General features: G+C 37.3%; 1 protein-coding gene across 1 annotated transcript in view; it reads left to right on the top strand.

Annotated features, from left to right (window-relative positions):
• The window catches only part of CCDC7 (coiled-coil domain containing 7), a 291607-nt gene that overhangs the window by 68997 nt on the left and 202213 nt on the right, over positions 1–20397 (top strand). The window contains exons 12-13 of the mRNA XM_060161178.1: positions 13658–13743; positions 18868–18922. Of these exons, the coding sequence (XP_060017161.1) occupies positions 13658–13743; positions 18868–18922 (141 nt within the window). The remainder of the gene's footprint in view (positions 1–13657; positions 13744–18867; positions 18923–20397) is intronic.

Genomic DNA, 20397 nt, shown 5'->3' with positions numbered 1-20397 from the left:
TTTGATTTGCATTTCTCTCATGATTAGTGATGTTGAGCATTCTTTCATGTGTTTGTTGGCACTCTGTATATCTTCTTTGGAGAAATGTCTATTTAGGTCTTCTGCCCATTTTTGGATTGGGTTGTTTGTTTTTTTGTTATTAAGCTGCATGAGCTGCTTATAAATTTTGGAGATCAATCCTTTGTCAGTTGCTTCATTTGCAAATATTTTCTCCCATTCTGAGGGTTGTCTTTTGGTCTTCTTTATGGTTTCCTTTGCTGCGCAAAAGCTTTTAAGTTTCATTAGGTCCCATTTGTTTACTCTTGTTTTTATTTCCATTTCTCTAGGAGGTGGGTCAAAAAGGACCTTGCTGTGATTTATGTCATAGAGTGTTCTGCCTATGTTTTCCCCTAAGAGTTTGATAGTTTCTGGCCTTACATTTAGGTCTTTAATCCATTTTGAGCTTATTTTTGTGTATGGTGTTAGGGAGTGATCTAATTTCATACCTTTACATGTAGCTGTCCAGTTTTCCCAGCACCACTTATTGAATAGGCTGTCCTTTCTCCACTGTACATTTCTGCCTCCTTTGTCAAAGATAAGGTGACCATATGTGCGTGGGTTTATCTCTGGGCTTTCTATCCTGTTCCATTGATCTATATTTCTGTTTTTGTGCCATTACCATACCGTCTTGATAACTGTAGCTTTGTAGTATAGTCTGAAGTCTGGGAGCCTGATTCCTCCAGTTCCTTCTTTCGTTCTCAAAATTGCTTTGGCTATTCGGGGTCTTTTGTGTTTCCATACAAATTGCAAAATTTTTTGTTCTAGTTCTGTGAAAAATGCCAGTGGTAGTTTGATAGGGATTGCATTGAATCTATAGATTGCTTTCGGTAGTAGAGTCATTTTCACAATGTTGATTCTTCCAATCCAAGAACATGGTATATCTCTCCATCTATTTGTATCGTCTTTAATTTCTTTCATCAGTGTCTTATAATTTTCTGCATACAGATCTTTTGTCTCCTTAGGTAGGTTTATTCCTAGATATTTTATTCTTTTTGTTGCAATGGTAAATGGGAGTGTTTTCTTGATTTCACTTTCAGATTTTTCGTCATTAGTATATAGGAATGCCAGAGATTTCTGTGCATTAATTTTGTATCCTGCCACTTTACCAAATTCATTGATTAGCTCTAGTAGTTTTCTGGTAGCATCTTTAGGGTTCTCTATGTATAGATCATGTCATCTGCAAACAGTGACAGCTTTACTTCTTCTTTTCCGATTTGGATTCCTTTTATTTCCTTTTCTTCTCTGATTGCTGTGGCTAAAACTTCCAAAACTGTGTTGAATAAGAGTGGTGTGAGTGGGCAACCTTGTCTTCTTCCTGATCTTAGTGGAAATGCTTTCAGTTTTTCACCATTGAGGATGATGTTTGCTGTGGGCTTGTCATATATGGCCTTTATTATGTTGAGGAAAGTTCCCTCTATGCCTACTTTCTGCAGGGTTTTTATCATAAATGGGTGTTGAATTTTGTCAAAAGCTTTCTCTGCATCTATTGAGATGATCATAGGGTTTTTCTCCTTCAGTTTGTTAATATGGTTTATCACATTGATAGATTTGCGTATATTGAAGAATCCTTGCATTCCTGGAATAAACCCCACTTGATCATGGTGTATGATCCTTTTAATGTGCTGTTGGATTCTGTTTGCTAGTATTTTGTTGAGGATTTTTGCATCTATGTTCATCAGTGATATTGGCCTGTAGTTTTCTTTCTTTGTGACATCCTTGTCTGGTTTTGGTATCAAGGTGATGGTGGCCTCGTAGAAGGAGTTTGGGAGTGTTCCTCCCTCTGCTATATTTTGGAAGAGTTTGAGAAGGATAGGTGTTAGCTCTTCTCTAAATGTTTGATAGAATTCGCCTGTGAAGCCATCTGGTCTGGGCTTTTCTTTGTTGGAAGATTTTTAATCACAGTTTCAATTTCAGTGCTTGTGATTGGTCTGTTCATATTTTCTATTTCTTCCTGATTCAGTCTTGGCAGGTTGTGCATTTCCAAGAATTTGTCCATTTCTTCCAGATTGTCCATTTTATTGGCATAGAGTTGCTTGTAGTAATCTCTCATGATCTCTTTTATTTCTGCAGTGTCAGTTGTTACCTCTCCTTTTTCATTTCTAATTCTATTGATTTGAGTCTTCTCCCTTTTTTTCTTGATGAGTCTGGCTAGTGGTTTATCTATTTTGTTTATCTTCTCAAAGAACCAGCTTTTAGTTTTCTTGATCTTTGCTATTGTTTCCTTCATTTCTTTTTCATTTATTTCTGATCTGATTTTTATGATTTCTTTCCTTCTGCTAGCTTTGGGGTTTTTTTGTTCTTCTTTCTCTAATTGCTTGAGGTGCAAGGTTAGGTTGTTTATTCGAGATGTTTCCTGCTTCTTAAGGTGGGCTTGTATTGCTATAAACTTCCCTCTTAGAACTGCTTTTGCTGCATCCCACAGGTTTTGGGTCGTTGTGTCTCCATTGTCGTTTGTTTCTAGGTATTTTTTGATTTCCTCTTTGATTTCTTCAGTGGTCACTTCATTATTAAGTAGTGTATTGTTTAGCCTCCATGTGTTTGTATTTTTTACAGATCTTTTCCTGTAATTGATATCTAGTCTCATGGCGTTGTGGTCAGAAAAGATACTTGATACAATTTCAATTTTCTTAAATTTACCAAGGCTTGATTTGTGACCCAAGATATGATCTATCCTGGAGAATGTTCCATGAGCACTTGAGAAAAATGTGTATTCTGTTGTTTTTGGATGGAATGTCCTATAAATATCAATTAACTCCATCTCATTTAATGTATCATTTAAAGCTTGTGTTTCCTTATTTATTTTCATTTTGGATGATCTGTCCATTGGTGAAAGTGGGGTGTTAAAGTCCCCTACTATGAATGTGTTACTGTCGATTTCCCCTTTTATGGTTGTCAGTATTTGCCTTATGTATTGAGGTGCACCTAAGTTGGGTGCATAAATATTTACAATTGTTATATCTTCCTCTTGGATCGATCCCTTGATCATTATGTAGTGTCCTTCTTTGTCTCTTCTAATAGTCTTTGTTTTAAAGTCTATTTTGTCTGATATGAGAATTGCTACTCCAGCTTTCTTTTGGTTTCCATTTGCATGAAATACCTTTTTCCATCCCCTTACTTTCAGTCTGTATGTGTCTCTAGGTCTGAAGTGGGTCTCTTGTAGACAGCAAATATATGGGTCTTGTTTTTGTATCCATTCAGCCAATCTGTGTCTTTTGGTGGGAGCATTTAGTCCATTTACATTTAAGGTAATTATCGATATGTGTGTTCCCATTCCCATTTTCTTAATTGTTTTGGGTTCATTATTGTAGGTCCTTTCCTTCTTTTGTGTTTCTTGCCTAGAGAAGTTCCTTTAGCAGTTGTTGTAGAGCTGGTTTGGTGGTGCCGAACTCTCTCAGCTTTTGCTTGTCTGTAAAGGTTTTAATTTCTCCATCAAATCTGAATGAGATCCTTGCTGGGTAAAGTAATCTTGGTTGCAGGTTTTTCTCCTTCAACACTTTCAATATGTCCTGCCACTCCCTTCTGGCTTGCAGAGTTTCTGCTGAAAGATCAGCTGTTAACCTTATGGGGATTCCCTTGTGTGTTATTTGTTGTTTTTCCCTTGCTGCTTTTAATATGTTTTCTTTGTATTTAATTTTTGACAGTTTGATTAATATGTGTCTTGGCGTATTTCTCCTTGGATTTATCCTGTATGGGACTCTCTGTGCTTCCTGGACTTGATTAACTATTTCTTTTCCCATATTAGGGAAGTTTTCAACTATAATCTCTTCAAATATTTTCTCAGTCCCTTTCTTTTTCTCTTCTTCTTCTGGAACCCCTATAATTCGAATGTTGGTGCGTTTAATGTTGTCCCAGAGGTCTCTGAGACTGTCCTCAGTTCTTTTCATTCTTTTTTCTTTTTTCTGCTCTGCAGTAGTTATTTCCACTATTTTATCTTCCAGGTCACTTATCCGTTCTTCTGCCTCAGTTATTCTGCTATTGATCCCATCTAGAGTACTTTTAATTTCATTTATTGTGTTGTTCATCGTTGCTTGTTTCATCTTTAGTTCTTCTAGGTCCTTGTTAACTGATTCTTGCAATTTGTCCATTCTATTGTCCATTCTATCTCCAAGATTTCAGATCAACCTTACTATCATTATTCTGAATTCTTTTTCAGGTAGACTGCCTATTTCCTCTTCATTTGTTAGGTCTGGTGGGTTTTTATCTTGCTCCTTCATCTGCTGTGTGTTTTTCTGTCTTTTCATTTTGCTTATCTTACTGTTTGGGGTCTCCTTTTTTGCAGGCTGAAGGTTCGTAGTTCCTGTTGTTTTTTGTGTCTGTCCCAGTGGCTAAGGTTGGTTCAGTGGGTTGTGTAGGCTTCCTGGTGGAGGGTACTAGTGCCTGTGTTCTGGTGTATGAGGCTGGATCTTGTCTTTCTGGTGGGCAGGTCCACGTCTGGTGGTGTGTTTTGGGGTGTCTGTAGACTTACTATGATTTTGGGCAGCCTCTCTGCTAATGGGTGGGGTTGTGTTCCTGTCTTGCTAGTTGTTTGGCATAGGATGTCCAGCACTGTAGCTTGCTGGTCGTTGAGTGAAGCTGGGTGCTGGCGTTGAGATGGAGATCTCTCGGAGATTTTTGCTGTTTGATATTATGTGCAGCTGGGAGGCCTCTTGTGGACCAGTGTCCTGAAGTTGGCTCTCCCACCTCAGAGGCACAGCACTGACTCCTGGCTGCAGCACCAAGAGCCTTTCATCCACAGGGCTGCTTAATTTGGGATGATTCGTTGTCTATTCAGGTATTCCACAGATGCAGGGTATATCAAGTTGATTGTGGAGCTTTAATCCGCTGCTTCTGAGGCTGCTGGGAGAGATTTCCCTTTCTCTTCTTTGTTCTGACAGTTCCCAGGGGCTCAGCTTTGGATTTGGCCCCGCCTGTGCGTGTAGGTCGCGGGAGGGTGTCTGTTCTTTGCTCAGACAGGACGGGGTTAAAGGAGCCGCTGATTCGGAGGCTCTGGCTCATCCAGGCCGGGGGGGTAGGGAGGGTCACGGAGTGCGGGGCGGGCCTGCAGTGGCAGAGGCCGGCGTGACGCTGCAGCCTGAGGGCGCCGTGCGCTCTCCCGGGGGAGCCGTCCCTGGATCCTGGGACCCTGGCAGTGGCGGGCTGCACAGGCTCCCCGGAAGGGCGTGTGGCTAGTGACCTGTGCTCGCACACAGGCCTCCTGACGGCGGCAGCAGCGGCCTCAGCGTCCCATGTCCGTCTCTGGGCTCCGCAATCTTAGCCGCGGCTCGCGCCCGTCCCTGGAGCCCTCTCAAGCAGCGCTCTTAATCCCCTCTCCTCGTGCACCAGGAAACAAAGAGGGACGTAAAAGTCTCTTGCCTCTTCGGCAGGTCCAGACCCCTCCCCGGACTCTCTCCTGGCACCAACGCCCTGCAGGCTGTGTTCACGCCGCCAACCTCAGTCCTCTCCCGGCGCTCCGACAAAAGCCGGAGCCTCAGCTCCCAGTCCCGCCCACCCCGGCGGGCGAGCAGACAAGCCTCTCGGCTGGTGAGTGCCGGTCGGCCCGATCCTCTGCGCTGGAATCTGTCCGCTTTGCCCTCCGCACCCCTGTTGCTGTGTTCTCCTCCGCAGCTCCCAAGCTCCCCGACTCCGCCTCCCGAAGTCTCCACCCGCGAAGGGGCTTCCTAGTGTGTGGACACTTTTCCTCCTTCACAGCTCTCTCCCGCTGGTGCAGGACCCGTCCCTATCCTTTTGTCTCTGTTTAGTTTTTTCTTTTGCCCTAACCAGGTACGTGGGGGGTTCCTTGCCTTTTGGGAGGTCTGAGGTCTTCTGCCAGCGTTCAGTAGGTGCTCCGTAGGAGTTGTTCCACGCGTAGATGTACTTCTGGTGTATCTGTGGAGAGGAAGGTGATCTCCGCGTCTTACTCTTCCGCCATCTTCCCGGAAGTCCGTAAGTGTGTTTTTGAATTATGGTTTTCTCAGGGTATATGCCCAGTAGTGGGATTGCTGGATCATATACTAATTTTATTTTTAGTTTTTTAAGGAACCTCCATATTGTTCTCTGTAGTGGCTGTATCAGTTTGCATTGCCACCAACAGTGCAAGAGGGTTCCCTTTTCTCCATACCCTCTCTAGCATTTGTTGTTTGTAGATTTTCTCATGATGCCCATTCTAATTGGTGTGAGGTGATACCTCATTGTAGTTTTGATTTGCATTTCTCTAATAATTAGTGATGTTGAACAGCTTTTCCTGTGCCTCTTGGCCATCTGTCTTAGACATGTCTTCTCTGGAGAAGACATGTCTTCTCTGGAGAAACGTCTATTTAGGTCTTCGGCCCATTCTTGGATTGGGTCGTTTGTTTTTTTAATATTGAGCTGCATGAGCTGCTTGTATATTTTGGACATTAATCCTTTGTTGGTTCATTTGCAAATATTTTCTCCCATTTTGAGGGTTGTCTTCTCGTCTTGTTTATAGTTTCCTTTGCTGTGCAAAAGCTTTTAAGTTTCATTAGGTCCCATTTGTTTATTTTTGTTTTTATTTCCATTACTCTAGGGGGTGGGTCAAAAAAGATCTTCCAGTAATTTATGTCAAAGAGTGTTCTTCCTATGTTTTCCTCTAAGAGTTTTATAGTGTCTGGTCTTATATTTAGGTCTTTAATCCATTTTGAGTTTATTTTTGTGTATGGTGTTAGGGAGGGTTCTAATTTCATTGTTTTACATGTAACTCTCCAGTTTTCCCAGCACCACTTATTGAAGAGACTGTCTTTTCTCCATTGTATATCCTTGCCTCCTTTGTCACAGATAAGTTGACCATAGGTGCATGGGTTTATCTCTGGGCTTTCTATCCTGTGCCATTGATCTGTATTTCTGTTTTTGTGCCAGTGCCATATTGTCTTGATTACTGTAGCTTTGTAGTATAGTCTGAAGTCAAAGAGTCTGATTCCTCTAGCTCCGTTTTTTTCCCTCAAGATTGCTTTGGCTATTCGGGGTCTTTTGTGTCTCCATACAAATTTTAAGATTTTTTTTTTAGTTTTCGAAAAGATGCCACTGGTAATTTGATAGGAATTGCATTGAATCTGTAGACTGCTTTGGGTAGTATAGTCATTTTCACAAAGTTGATTCTTCCAATCCAAGAACAAGGTATATCTCTCCGTCTGTTTATGTCATCTTTGATTTCTTTCATCAGTGTCTTACAGTTTTCTGAGTACAGGTCTTTTACCTCCTTAGGTAAGTTTATTCCTAAGTATTTTAGTATTTTTGTTGCAGTGGTGATGGGATTGTTTCCTTAATTTTTCTTTCTGATCTTTCATTGTTAGTGTATAGGAATGCAAGAGATTTCTGTGCATTAATTTTGTATCCTGCAGCTTTACCAAATTCATTGATTAGCTCTAGTAGCTTTCTGGTGGCATCTTTAGGATTATCTATGTATAGTATCATGTCATCTGCAAACAATGACAGTTTTACTTCTTCTTTTCCAATTTGGATTCCTTTTATTTCTTTATCTTCTCTGATTGCCATGGCTAGGGCTTCCAAAACTATGTTGAATAATAGTGGTGAGAGTGGACATCCTATGGATTTTATTCTTCAATTTGTTAATATGGTGTATCGCACTGATTGATTTGCATATACTGAGGAATCCTTGTATCCCTGGGATAAATCCCCCGATCATGGTGTATGATCCTTTTAATGTGTTGTTGGATTCTGTTTGCTAGTATTTTGTTGAGGATTTTTGCATCTGTATTCATCAGTAATATTGGTCTGTAATTTTCTTTTCTTGTAGTATCTTTGTCTGGTTTTGATATCAGGGTGATGGTGGCCTCGTAGAATGAGTTTGGGAATGTTCCTTCCTCTTCAATTTTTTGGAAGAGTTTGATAAGGATGGATGTTAGCTCTTCTCTAAAGAGAACTCACCTGTGAAGCCATCTGGTCCTGGACTTTTGTTTGTTGGAAGATTTTTAATCACAGTTTCAATTTCATTACTTGTGATTGGTCTGTTCATATTTTCTGTTTCTTCCTGGTTCAGTCTTGGAAGGTTATGCCTTCTAAGAATTTGTCCATTTCTTCCAGGTCTTCCATTTTATTGGCATAGAGTTGTTCATAGTAGTGTCTCATGAAGCTTTGTATTTCTGCGGTGTCCTTCTTTTTCATTCTAATTTTATTGATTTGAGTCCTCTCCCTCTTTTTCTTGATGAGTCTGGCTAAAGGTTTATCAATTTTGTTTATCTTCTCAAAGAACCAGCTTTTAGTTTATTGATGTTTGCTATTGTTTTCCTTGTTTCTGTTTCATTTACTTCTGCTCTGATCTTTATGGTTTCTTTCCTTCTACAGACGTTGGGTTTTGTTTGTTCTTCTTTCTCTAGTTGCTTTAGATGTAAGGTTAGATTGTTTATTTGAGATTTTTCTTGTCTCTTGAGGTAGGATTGTATAGCTATGAACTTCCCTCTTAAGAACTGCTTTTGCTGTATCCCTTAGGTTTTAGGTCATCGTGTTTTTCTTGTCATTTGTCTCTAGGTACTTTTTGACTTCCTCTTTGATTTCTTCAGTGATCTCTTGGTTATTTAGTAACGTATTGTTTAGCCTCCATGTGTTGGTGTTTTTTACATTTTTTCCCCTGTAATTGATTTCTAATCTCAAAGCGTTGTGGTCGGAAAAGATGCTTGATATGATTTCAATTTTCTTTAATTTACCGAGGCTTGATTTGTGACCAAAGATGTGATCTGTCCTGGAGAGTGTTCCATGTGCATTTGAGAAGAAAGTGTAATCTGTTGTTTTCAGATGGAATGTCCTATAAATATCAATTAAATTTGTCTGGTCTATTGTGTCATTTAAAGCTTGTGTTTCCTTATTCATTTTCTGTCTGGGTGATCTGTCCATTGGTGCAAGTGAGGTGTTAAATTCCCCCACTATTACTATGTTACTGTCAGTTTCCTCTTGTATAGCTGTTAGCATTTGCCTTAAGTATTGAGGTGCTCTTATGTTGGGTGCATATATTATATTTATAATTGTTATATCTCCTTCTTGGATTGATCCCTTGATCATTCTGTAGTGTCCTTCCTTGTGTCTTGTAATATTGTTTATTTTAAAGTCTAGTTTTCTGATATGAGTATTGCTACTCCAGCTTTCTTTTGATTTCCAGTTTGATTTCCATTTGCATGGAATATCTTTTTCCATCCCCTCATTTTCAGTCTGTCTTTGCCCCTAGGTCTGAAATGTGTCTCCTGTAGACAGCATATATATGGATCTTGTTTTTGTATTCCATTCAGCAAGCCTGTGTCTTTTGGTTGGAGCATTTAATCCATTCACATTTAAGATAATTATCGACATGTATGTTCCTCTTACCATTTTCTTAATTGTTTTGGGTTTGTTTTTGTACGTCCTTTTCTTCTCTTGTGTTTCCCACTTAGAGAAATTCCTTTAGCATTTGTTGTAGAGCTGGTTTGGTGGTGCTGAATTCTCTTAGCTTTTGCTTGTCTGCAAAGCTTTTGAGTTCTCCATCGAATCTGAATAAGATCCTTGCCGGGTAGAGTAATCTTGGTTCTTCCATTTTATTACTTTAAATATATTGTGCCACTCCGTACTGGCTTGTAGAGTTTATTCTGAGAAATCAGCTGTTAACCGTACGCGAGTTCTCTTCTATGTTATTTGTCGTTTTTCCCTTGTTGCTTTTAATAATTTTTCTTTGTCTTTAATTTTTGCCAATTTGATTACTATGTGTCTCAGTGTGTTTCTCCTTGGATTTATCCTGCCTGGGATTTTCTGCACTTCCTGGGCTTGGGTGGCTATTTCTTTTCCCATGTTAGGGAAGTTTTCAAATATAATCTCTTCAAATATTTTCTCAGGTCCTTTCTCTCTCTCTTCTCCTTCTGGGACCCCTGTAATGTGAATGTTGGTGTGTTTAATGTTGTCACAGAGATCTCTTAGGCTGTCTTCATTTCTTATCATTCTTTTTTCTTTTGTCTGTTTCATGGCAGTGAATTCCACCATTCTGTCTTCTAGGTCACTTATCCATTCTTCTGCCTAAGTTATTTTGCTATTGATGCCTTCTAGTGTGTTTTTCATTTCAGTTATTGTATTGTTCATCTCTGTTCTTTAATTCTTCCGTGTGTTTGTTCTTTATTTCTTCTAGGCCTTTGTTAAACATTTCTTGCATCTTCTCGATCTTTGCCTCCATTCTTTTTCCGAGGTCCTGGATCATCTTCACTATCATTATTATGAATTCTGTTTTCTGGAAGGTTGCCTATCTCCACTTCATTTAGTTGTTTTTCTCGGGTTTTGTCTTATTCCTTCATCTGGTACATAGTCCTCTGTGTTTTCATCTTGTCTGTCTTTCTGTGGATGTGGTTTTTGTTCCACAGGCTGCAGGAATGTAGTTCTTGCTTCTGCTGTCTGCCCTCTGGTGGATGAGGCTATCTAAGAGACTTGTGCAAGCTTCCTGATGGGAGGGACTCCTGCCAATATTTTTATGGCATCTTCATCATTACACAGGGCAAAGGCTGGGAAAATAACAGGAGAGCTGAGACTGTACCTGCAGCTCCCCTTGGCTCTGCAGAGTGCCAACCACAGTTACATTAGCCTGACTCCTTATTTATTCCACTTCTGCCATCACCTGGCTTTCTACTATAGCTTCCTAAATAGGAGCTCCTATATATATATATTTTGGTATGCTATTGCTAGAAAATATTACTGCATAAAAAGATTTGTTTCTGTTCTTTCTATTCTGTTCTATTGGTGTTGTGTATTCCTACACCAATGACTGAGATCTTTAATGATTATATATTTATAGTAAGTCCTGGTATTTTGTGGGCAAGTTAACCCACCTTGTAATATATGAGAATTTATTTGTTTTTGGTCTTTGCACTTTCTTGTAAATTTTAGAGTTAATTTGTCAAATTCTACTATTGCACTCAAGCTGTACATCGAATTTGAGAGATTTACATATAGGATATCAAGTTACATCTTTTTGTTTACAAACATTAAATGTCACAATTTTGGAAAGTTTTGTAATGCTTACAATCAGTGTTTATGATTTTCTTCATAAAGCTCTTATTCATTTTTGTTAGGTTAATCTTAGGTACTTTGTATTTTTATGCTATGTTATTTGTATCTTACAAAATATTTTAAAGCTATTGCTAGAGAAATGTAACAAATTTTTGTATATTGAATTTTCCATCTACAAACCTAGCTACACTATCATAATGGTTAGAGTTTTATTTCCTACTTTCATAATTGAAGTATCTGTAAATGATTGCCTAAATTTTCTTGCTTTCCAACTTGTAATACTTTCTTCTTCTTGCCTTGCTACACTGGAAAAGACCTCTAGAATAATACTGAATAGACAGTATGAAAGCAGGCATTTTGTTTTGTTTTGTTCCTGATATTAAGGGGAATGTTTTCTTGTTTCTTGTGGTTAGTCAGCCTGCCTTTCTGTCTCTCTTTCTCTTTCAAAACCATGTATCAGGTTAAAGGATGTTTCCTCTTCCCATAATATATTTTCATGAATATTTTTTTTATGCTTCCTAAAATTCTTCCAGCCTCTGCCACTATTGCCTTATTTCAAAGCCATTTCCATAGTTTTAGTTATGTGTTGCAACAGCACCCTACTTTCAGGTAGCAAAATCTGTATTACTTTTTAATTTGCTGCTCAGTGGGTTGCTTTATTGGCTGCTTTAGGGTTTACAGTCTTGTTTTTAACTTACTGTAGTTTCTATTCAAATGACATCGAATCACTTCATATATAAGAGTCTTGAAACATACTTTCATTTGTCCCTTTCTGGCCTTTGTGCAATTGTTTTTATACATTTTACTGCACAACACATTGTTACTAATTTTGCTGTAAAATATTACCTTTTATAGAGATTTAAATAACAGGAAAACAGTCTTTGTATTTACCCACATAATTATCATTTGTGGTATTCTTCTTTGTGTATTTTCTTATTTCTATCTGGTATCATTTTTCTTCTCCTTGAAGGATTCTTTATTTTTTTTATTGTGCAGGGCTGCTGCTGCTGAATTCTTTCACCTCTTTGATTTCCAGACCAAAAAAAATTTCTTTTGCCATCAGTTTTGAAAGATATTTTTCCTGGATAAAGAATTCTAGGTTGAGTGGTTTAAAGATATTGCTCCTTTGTCTTCAGGCTTGCATTATTTCTTACAAGAAATCTGTTTTCTTGTTTATTCTTGTGTGTATTCTGCTTTTCTCCGCTGTCTGCTTTTAAGATTTTCTTTTTATTGCTGCTTTTAAGTAATTTGATTATGATGTATTTTGGGGGTTAGTTTTCCTTGTACTGTTGTGGATTTGTGGATATACAGTTTTCATCAAAGTTGAAAAAAATTGGCCATTATTTCTTCAAATAGTTATTCTCTTTTCCCACCCCTTCTCTCCATGAATTCCAACTGTAAGTATATTAATCCACTTGAAGTTGTCCCACAACTCACTGATGATCTGTTCGTTATTTTTTAGTCTTTTTTCCCTTTCGTTATTTTAGTATGTTTTGATTGCCAGTGTATTAGATTTTTCTTAGTAGGAAATATGTACCAAAACTCGTGTTTAAACTGGAAAATTATTTGGCAACCTTAACAATTCTCATTAAAAATGTTATTATTATACTTATTTTCTATATTTTATAGGAATTGTTACACTTGGGGTTTAACTTGTGAGAACTTTGCTACAGTGAATTTGGTATCTGTTGGAGGTTGTGGTCTGAAATAGGAAATGATCTCCCAATACCTAGTAGTGTCTATTATTAAGCTCATCTAAAAGTTTCAATACTCTAATTGTCAAATTTTTTCTATACTTCCTTGTAGAAAATAATCCACTACTACATAGTAGTTCAAGAATACTTTAAAACCTGTGGTCAATTCTGCTCTAATATTTGTTTTGAAATGCAGATTTGTTACAACATGACAGAACAGTTTGAGCATAATGTGAATTTTACATTTGCTTATGCACAAATTCATCTGAAAATAGTACTAGGTGAATGTAGAAAAACAGCTTCTACAAGCTTCTTCGGTTTACCATGTGTATTGTGTACCACACCAGTCCACATATGGTGTTAAAACTTTTCATCCAATTTCAGATAGCCTTCCTTCGCATACTGCATAATAACTCACAAGTTGAAATCTGTTTGATGCTCATTTCCAAAAACAAGCTTCATGTCTTATTCAAGATAAAGAGCTATGTTTCTCGTAGTATGTATTTCTTAATCATTTAACTGTATAAAACTGGATTAATGTTCTTATTAAGTTTTTATTTTTTTTAATGTATCATCGACAGTTTTTTTGCGTTCTGTGCACCTTACCCCATTTTCCTCATATATCCTGCAGTTTTTATCATATGATTTTTCACAGTGAGGTGATTTTCAGGATGTTGTATGCAATGTTATAGCAGAACTGACTGTAATTTGTCAAGGAATTTAATTGTTTGATATGTATTAGCTTATTTGCAACTTACATTCTGTAAAGCACTATAACAAACATTCAGCCTATATCATTAATTTTGTTTTGCTTTTATTCAGATAATTTCCCTTGAAACATAGTATAGTGATTCTCAAAGTAAAATGGCAATCTTAGTAATGTGTATTATCATGTATTTACCTTTAATTTATGGTCTCCTTAACTGTTTATTTCTGGCTTATATAAAACTACATAGAAACCAAAGGCTACAAGTGAGCGACAAAAGAAAGCTATGAAAATGGAGAAGAAAAAAGACGAAGGAATATCTGAAGATTCAGAAGAGTAAGACATAAAGATACTTGTTAATATTTTTTACTTATAAACATATTTTCATTTTATACAATTTAGGGTCATATAAATATAACTTATTAACAGGTTTCTAAAAAAGCATAGCATTAGCAAATATATAGTTTTATAAGCAGACCAGGATATGATTATGGGAGAAAGCTGAGAACTGAAGAGCAAAGAACTAAAAATGGGTTAGAGTAGAATAAATCACAAGATATTCAGGAATAGGTAAACAATTAAATACAAATAATTTTAGGGAAAAAAGGATTTACAGTGTTTTCTTGATGGTTTCGCTAATGATTTGTAATTTGTATGTTAATCCCTCTCCCCATTCTGGGCTCTTCCTTTTTACTGTACTTCTTGGTTGTCTTATTTTATTAAAAAAAGTATCTGTTTTTAATGTATATGGGTTATTGTAAAGTGGCCTTACCAAGAGAATATTTTCTTTACTAATATAATTTATGCAGTTGGAATTTGCTTGATCAAACCCTCATATAAATATATAGCTTATTAACAAAACTATGAATTCAAACTTTGTAGAGTTCCACAAATTCTGAAAAGAAATTCATCAGACAAATGGCCTTTTCTTGAGAAAAGAAAAGATGACCAGAGAAGAAAAAATGACCAATGTACTTTGGAAATCCTTTTCCCATCTCAATGTACCATATTTTAATCATACCAACGAGATGTCAGTTTGAGAAATGTTATTCAATTATTTATCATTTAACCTTTATGGATTTTATGGCTTTTAAAAATATGAATTTCTTATGAAATTTTACTTTCTTTTTTATTCAAGTATAATTGGCTTATTAGTTACAGGTATATGACACAGTAATTTGATATTTTAATACATTACAAATTGATCACCATGATAAGTCTGTCACCACACAAGGTTATTATGATGTTAATGACTATATTCCCTATGCTATACATTACATCCCATGACTTATTGATTTTATAACTGGCATTTTGTATTTCTTTATCTCCCTTACCTATTTTAATTATTCCCCTTCCCTCCTCCCCTCTGGAAACCACCAGTTTGTTCTCTGTACCTATGAGTTTGCTTCTGTTTTGCTATGTTTGTTCATTTGTTTTTTAGATTCCATATATAAGTGAAATCATACAGTATTTGTCTCTTTGTCTGACAATCCATGTTGTCACAGATGGCAAGATTTCATTCTTTTTGTTGGTTGAGTTATATTACATCATATATATGGTATCTATATCTATATCTGTATATCTATATCTGTATATACACACATCTTCTTTATCCATTCATCTATTGATGGGTACTTAGTTTACTTCCATATCTTGGCATTTATAAATAATGATCAATGAACATAGGGGTGCATGTATTTTTTTGGGATAGTGTTTTTGTTTTCTTTGAAAAAATACCCAGAAATGGACTTGATGGATCATATGGTAGTATTATTTTTAATTGTTTGAAGAACTCCCATACTTTTTTTTATAGTGACTGCACCAATTTACATTTCCACCAACAAAGCACCAAGGGTTCCTTTTTCTCCACATCCTTGCAGCACTTGTTATTTGTTGTCTTTTTGCTAATAGCCATCCTGACAGGTGTAAGGTGATATCTCATTGAGGGTTTTTTTTTCTTTCTTTTTTTTTTTTTTTTGTGGTACACAGGCCTCTCACTGTTGTGGCCTCTCCCGTTGCGGAGCACAGGCTCCGGACGCGCAGGCTCAGCGGCCATGGCTCACGGGCCCAGCCGCTCCACGGCATGTGGGATCTTCCCGGACCAGGGCACGAACCCATGTCCCCTGTATCGGCAGGCGGACTCTCAACCACTGCGCCACCAGGGAAGCCCCTCATTGAGGTTTTAAATTGCATTTCCCTGGTGATTAGTAATGTTGAGCATCTTTTCATGCACCTGTTGGCCATCTAGACCCCTTGTTTGGAAAAATGTCTATTCAGGTTCTCTGCCATTTTAAAATCAGATTTTTTGGTTTTTTTGATGTTAAGTTGTAGGAGTTCTCTGTATTTGGATATTAACTCTTTATCACATGTATCATTTGGGAATATCTTTTCCCATATAGTAGGCTGACTCTTCATTCTGTTGATAGTTTGCTTTGCTGTGCAAAAGCTTTTTTCAGTTTGATGTAGTTCCATTTGTTTATTTTTCCTTTTGTTTCTCTTGCCTGAGGAGACATATACCAAAAATATGGCTAACACCAATGTTAAAGAGTGTACCACTTATGTTACCTTCTAGGAGTTTTATGGTTGCAGGCCTTATAGTTAAGTCTTTAATCCACTTTGAGTTTACTTTTGTATATGGTGTGAGAATGTAGTCCAGTTTGATTCTTCTACAATACATGTAGCTGTTCAGTTTTCCCAACATCATTAATTGAAGAGGCTGCCTTTTTCCCATTGTATATTCTTGCCTCCATTGTCTTAGATTCATTGACCATATATGTATGAATTTATTTCTGGGCTCTCTACTCTGTTTCATTGAACTGTGTGTCTGTTTTTGTCCAGTGCTATACTGTTTTGATTACTGTATCTTTGTAGTATAGGTTGAAATCAGGGCACATGCTACCTCCAGCTCTGTTCTTTCTCAAGATTGTTTTGGCTATTTGGGGTCTTTTTGTGTTACCATAGAAATTTTAGAATTATTTGTTCTAGTTCTGTGAAAAATGCCATTGGTATTTTTATAGAGATTGTACTGAGTCTGTAGACTTCTTTTGGTAGTATGTCATTTTAACAATGTTAATTCTTCCACTCCATAAGCATAGAATATTTTTCCATTTGTTAATGTTATTTTTAATTTCTTTTATCACTTTCTTACAGGTTTCCAGGTTCAGGTCTTTTACCTCCTCAGTTAGATTTATCCCTAAGTACTTTATTCTTTTTGATACAATTATGAGTGGGATTGTTTTCTTAATTTCTTTTTCTTATAGTTTGTTGTTAGTGTGTGAAACCCAAGAGATTTCTGTATATTAATTTTGTATCCTGCAACTTTACTGAGTTCACTTATTGTTTCTAATAGTCTTTTTTGGTAGCATCTTTAGAATTTTGTAAATGTAGTATTATGTCATGTGCAAACAATGACAGTTTTATTTTTTCTTTTCCAATTTGAATTCCTTTTATATCTTTGTCTTGTCTGATTGCTGTGGCTAGGACTTCAGTTTCAACATTATGTTGAATAAAGGTGATGGGCATCCTTGTCTTATTCTTGATGTTAGAGGAAATGTTTTCAGCTTTTTCTTGTAGAATATGATGTTGGCTTTGGGTTTTTCATATAGTACCTTTATTATGTTGAGGTATGTTCCCTCTGTATCTACTTTGTTGAGAGTTTTTCTCATAAATGGATTTTGAACTTTGTCAAAAGCTTTTTCTGCATCTATGAAGATGATCATATGATATTTATTCTTTGTTTTGTTAACATGGTTTATTATGTTAGTTGATTTTTGGATGTCAAATTATCCTTGCAACCATAGTTAGAATCCCACTTGATCATGGTGTATGATCCTTTTAATGTATTGTTGAATTTGGTTTGCTAATATTTTGTTGAGGATTTTTGCATCTATATTTATCAGTGATATTGATTTGTAACTTTCCTTTTTTGTGGTGTCTCTATCTGGTTTTCATATCAGGGTGATGCTTGTCTCATAGAATGAGTTCAGAGTGTTCCCTCCTTTTTAAATTTTTTGAATAGTTAGAGAAGGGTAAGTGTTAACTCTTTCTTAATGGTTGTTAGAACTCACCTTTGAATTGATCTGGTCGTGGACTTTGGTTCATTGGGAGGTTTTTGATTACTGATTCAATTTCATTTCTGGTAATCACTCTGTTCATATTTTCTGTTTCTTCCTGATTCAGTCTTGGGAAATTGTACATTTCTAGGAATTTATCCATTTTTTTCTAGGTTGTCCATTTATTGTGTATAATTGTACTAATTTCTTACGTATTTCTGTGGTGTCAGTTGTAATTTCTCTTTCATTTTTTATTTTATTTATTTGGGACCGCTCTTTCTTTTTTTCTTGTTTAATCTGGATAAAGTTTTGTCAGTTTTGTTTAACTTTTCAAAACCAGCTCATAGTTTCCTTGACCTCTTTTATTTTTTCTTTTAGTCTTTATTTGATTTATTTTTGTTCCGATCTGTACTATTTATTTCCTTTTACTAATTTTGGGCTTTATTTGTTCTTCTCTTTCTACTTCCTTTAGGTGTAAGGTGAGATTGTTTATTTGAGATTTTGTGTGTTTGTTTCCTGAGGTAGGGTGCCAGATCCTGCCTCATGTGGTGGTTGCTGGCCTGCTGGTGGGCAGGGCTGGGTACCCAGGCTGGGGGTCAGGGGCTCCTTGGGCTAGTATCAGCCTGCTGGTGAATGGGTAAGCCCCTGGTACTAATAGTCTAGAGGGAGGATTCCAAAATGGTGCTTGAGAGCACCTTGTCCTCATGGTAGAATGAGCTCCCCAAAATGGGTGCCGCCAGCGTTTGTGTCCCCAAGGGGAATCCCAGTTGCCTCCAACCTCTCCAGGAGGCTCTCCAAAATCAACAAATGGGTCTGACCCTGGCTCCTTTTAAATTACCACCACTACGCTGGGACTCAGCATGTTGGATTTTGCATGTCCCAGAAGAGTGGGATCTACGTTTCCTACAGCCCTCCTGCTCTCCAATATGCAAGCCCTGTTGGCCTTCACAGGCCAACAGGGCTTGCATATTGTTCTTGGGGCTCATCTTCTCAGGTTGGACCCCTGGGGTAGGGAGTCTGATGTGGAGCTCAGACCCCTCACTCCTTGGGGGAGAACAACTGCAATTGTGATTATCCTCCCATTTGTGGGTCACCTACCCAGGAATGTGGGTCTTCACTATACTGAGTCTTTACCCCTCCTATCCATCTCATTGTGGTTACTTCTTAATATCTTTACTTTTCTGGTAGTCTTCATGTCATTCTCATCAATAGTTGCTCTGTAAATAGTTGTAATTTTGGTGTGCCTGTGGGAGGAGGTAAATTTGGGGTCTTCCTACTCCATCATTTTGGGTGCACCTCTCAAAATTTCATTTCTTTAAAATGGTTTGAGTACTCATCAAGAAAGCAAAGTAGTCATGCAAATATCATAAAATATCATGATATATTTAAAAACATTTTTTTTTTTCAGGAAGAAGTCTGTAGTGAAAGAGCTTAAAGTAAAAGAAGATATGCCTCAAGTCCAGGTAACACAGAATCTCTCTCTGTGCATCTAAATGTGATTAATAAGGCTCTGATAATTGTATATATAGATGATATTAGTATGTATATGAATATAGGTGTGTATGTATGTGTGTTTGTGAGTGTATATGTGTACTAAATTTCTTCCTAAGATACTTCTTTCTTGTCAGTTGGCTTTTCTCAGCAAGTTTCGAAAACCAAATGGTAAATTTAGACACATTTACTGTCAAGGTTATGAAAATTACCATAGTTCACTCAATTATAGGCAGTATCATGGAGGAAAGACCATCATATTATGAGTCAGAGCAGACTTACTAGTTAAGTGACATTGGACAAGTCCCTTTAACCTACTTGAACTTCATATTTTTCATCACTAAAATGGGTAAAACAATAGCTTCCCTATCTATTTTAAGAAGGTATAAGAGATGCAAGAAACAAATAGGAAAAATTTTCAGAGATTGTAAATATAGCCCACTCTTTTTTATGTGATCCAATGAAAAGAATACAAGTAACCCTTTGTTTCATCTTGTCTTTGGTAAACTTTCTTTTGCTACAAGTTAACTTCTTAACTATCAGAGCATCATGTCACCCATTTGGTCACTCTCATCCCATGAGTGGCTGGACTTAAGTGTCCTACAAGTATGTACCTGCATGATTCAAGAATCAAATAACATAAATTTGCAAAGAAAATGAGAGTACTGCTTGAAATACTGAGTATAAAATGAACAACTTTATGGTATTAGTTTTCTGTTTCTGCATAACAAGTTACATCACATTTTGCAGCTTAAAACAATTTAAATTGTCTCATAGTTTTGAATGGCTTAGGAGTCTGAGCATGGCTAATCTGTGCCTTATGCTCAAGGCTTCACCATACAGCAGTCAAGGCGTTGGCTAGGCTCTGCTTTTTTTGGTCACTTGGGGTCCTCTTCCAAGCTTAAGTAGATGTGGCAAATTTCAGTTCTGTGCAGTTGTAGGACTGGGGCATTTAGCCATGTGGCCTTCTCCATAAGCAGTTTACATTATAGCATCTCACTTCTTCTTTAAGGCCAGCAAAGAGTCTCTCTTTCTTGCTAAGACAGTCTCATGCAATATAATATGATCATGAGAGTGACACCTTATCACCTCAGCTATATAGTTGATCCTTGAACGACTTGGAGTTTAGGAATGCCGTCCCCTCCCTCACAGTCGAAAATTTGCATACTGCTATCTCTGCCTCAAAAACAAAGGAATTGATAAATGACTCACCAAAGGGCAGGAAGGCAAAACAGCTAGGGTAGAGTCAGGACTCAAACCCTAGTTATTTTATTTTATTTTATTTATTTATTTTTTTTGCGGTACGCGGGCCTCTCACTGTTGTGGCCTCTCCTGTCGTGGAGCACAGGTGGACTCTCAACCACTGCGCCACCAGGGAAGCCCCAAACCCTAGTTCTTTTGATTCCACATATTGTGATCTCTAATCGAACACACTTTTCCCTATACT

This window comes from Lagenorhynchus albirostris, chromosome 1 (genome assembly GCF_949774975.1).
Source record: "Lagenorhynchus albirostris chromosome 1, mLagAlb1.1, whole genome shotgun sequence".
Classification (NCBI taxonomy): domain Eukaryota; kingdom Metazoa; phylum Chordata; class Mammalia; order Artiodactyla; family Delphinidae; genus Lagenorhynchus; species Lagenorhynchus albirostris.
The sequence above is the reverse complement of the archived record's forward strand: the minus strand, read 5'-3'. Positions and strand labels throughout refer to the sequence as shown.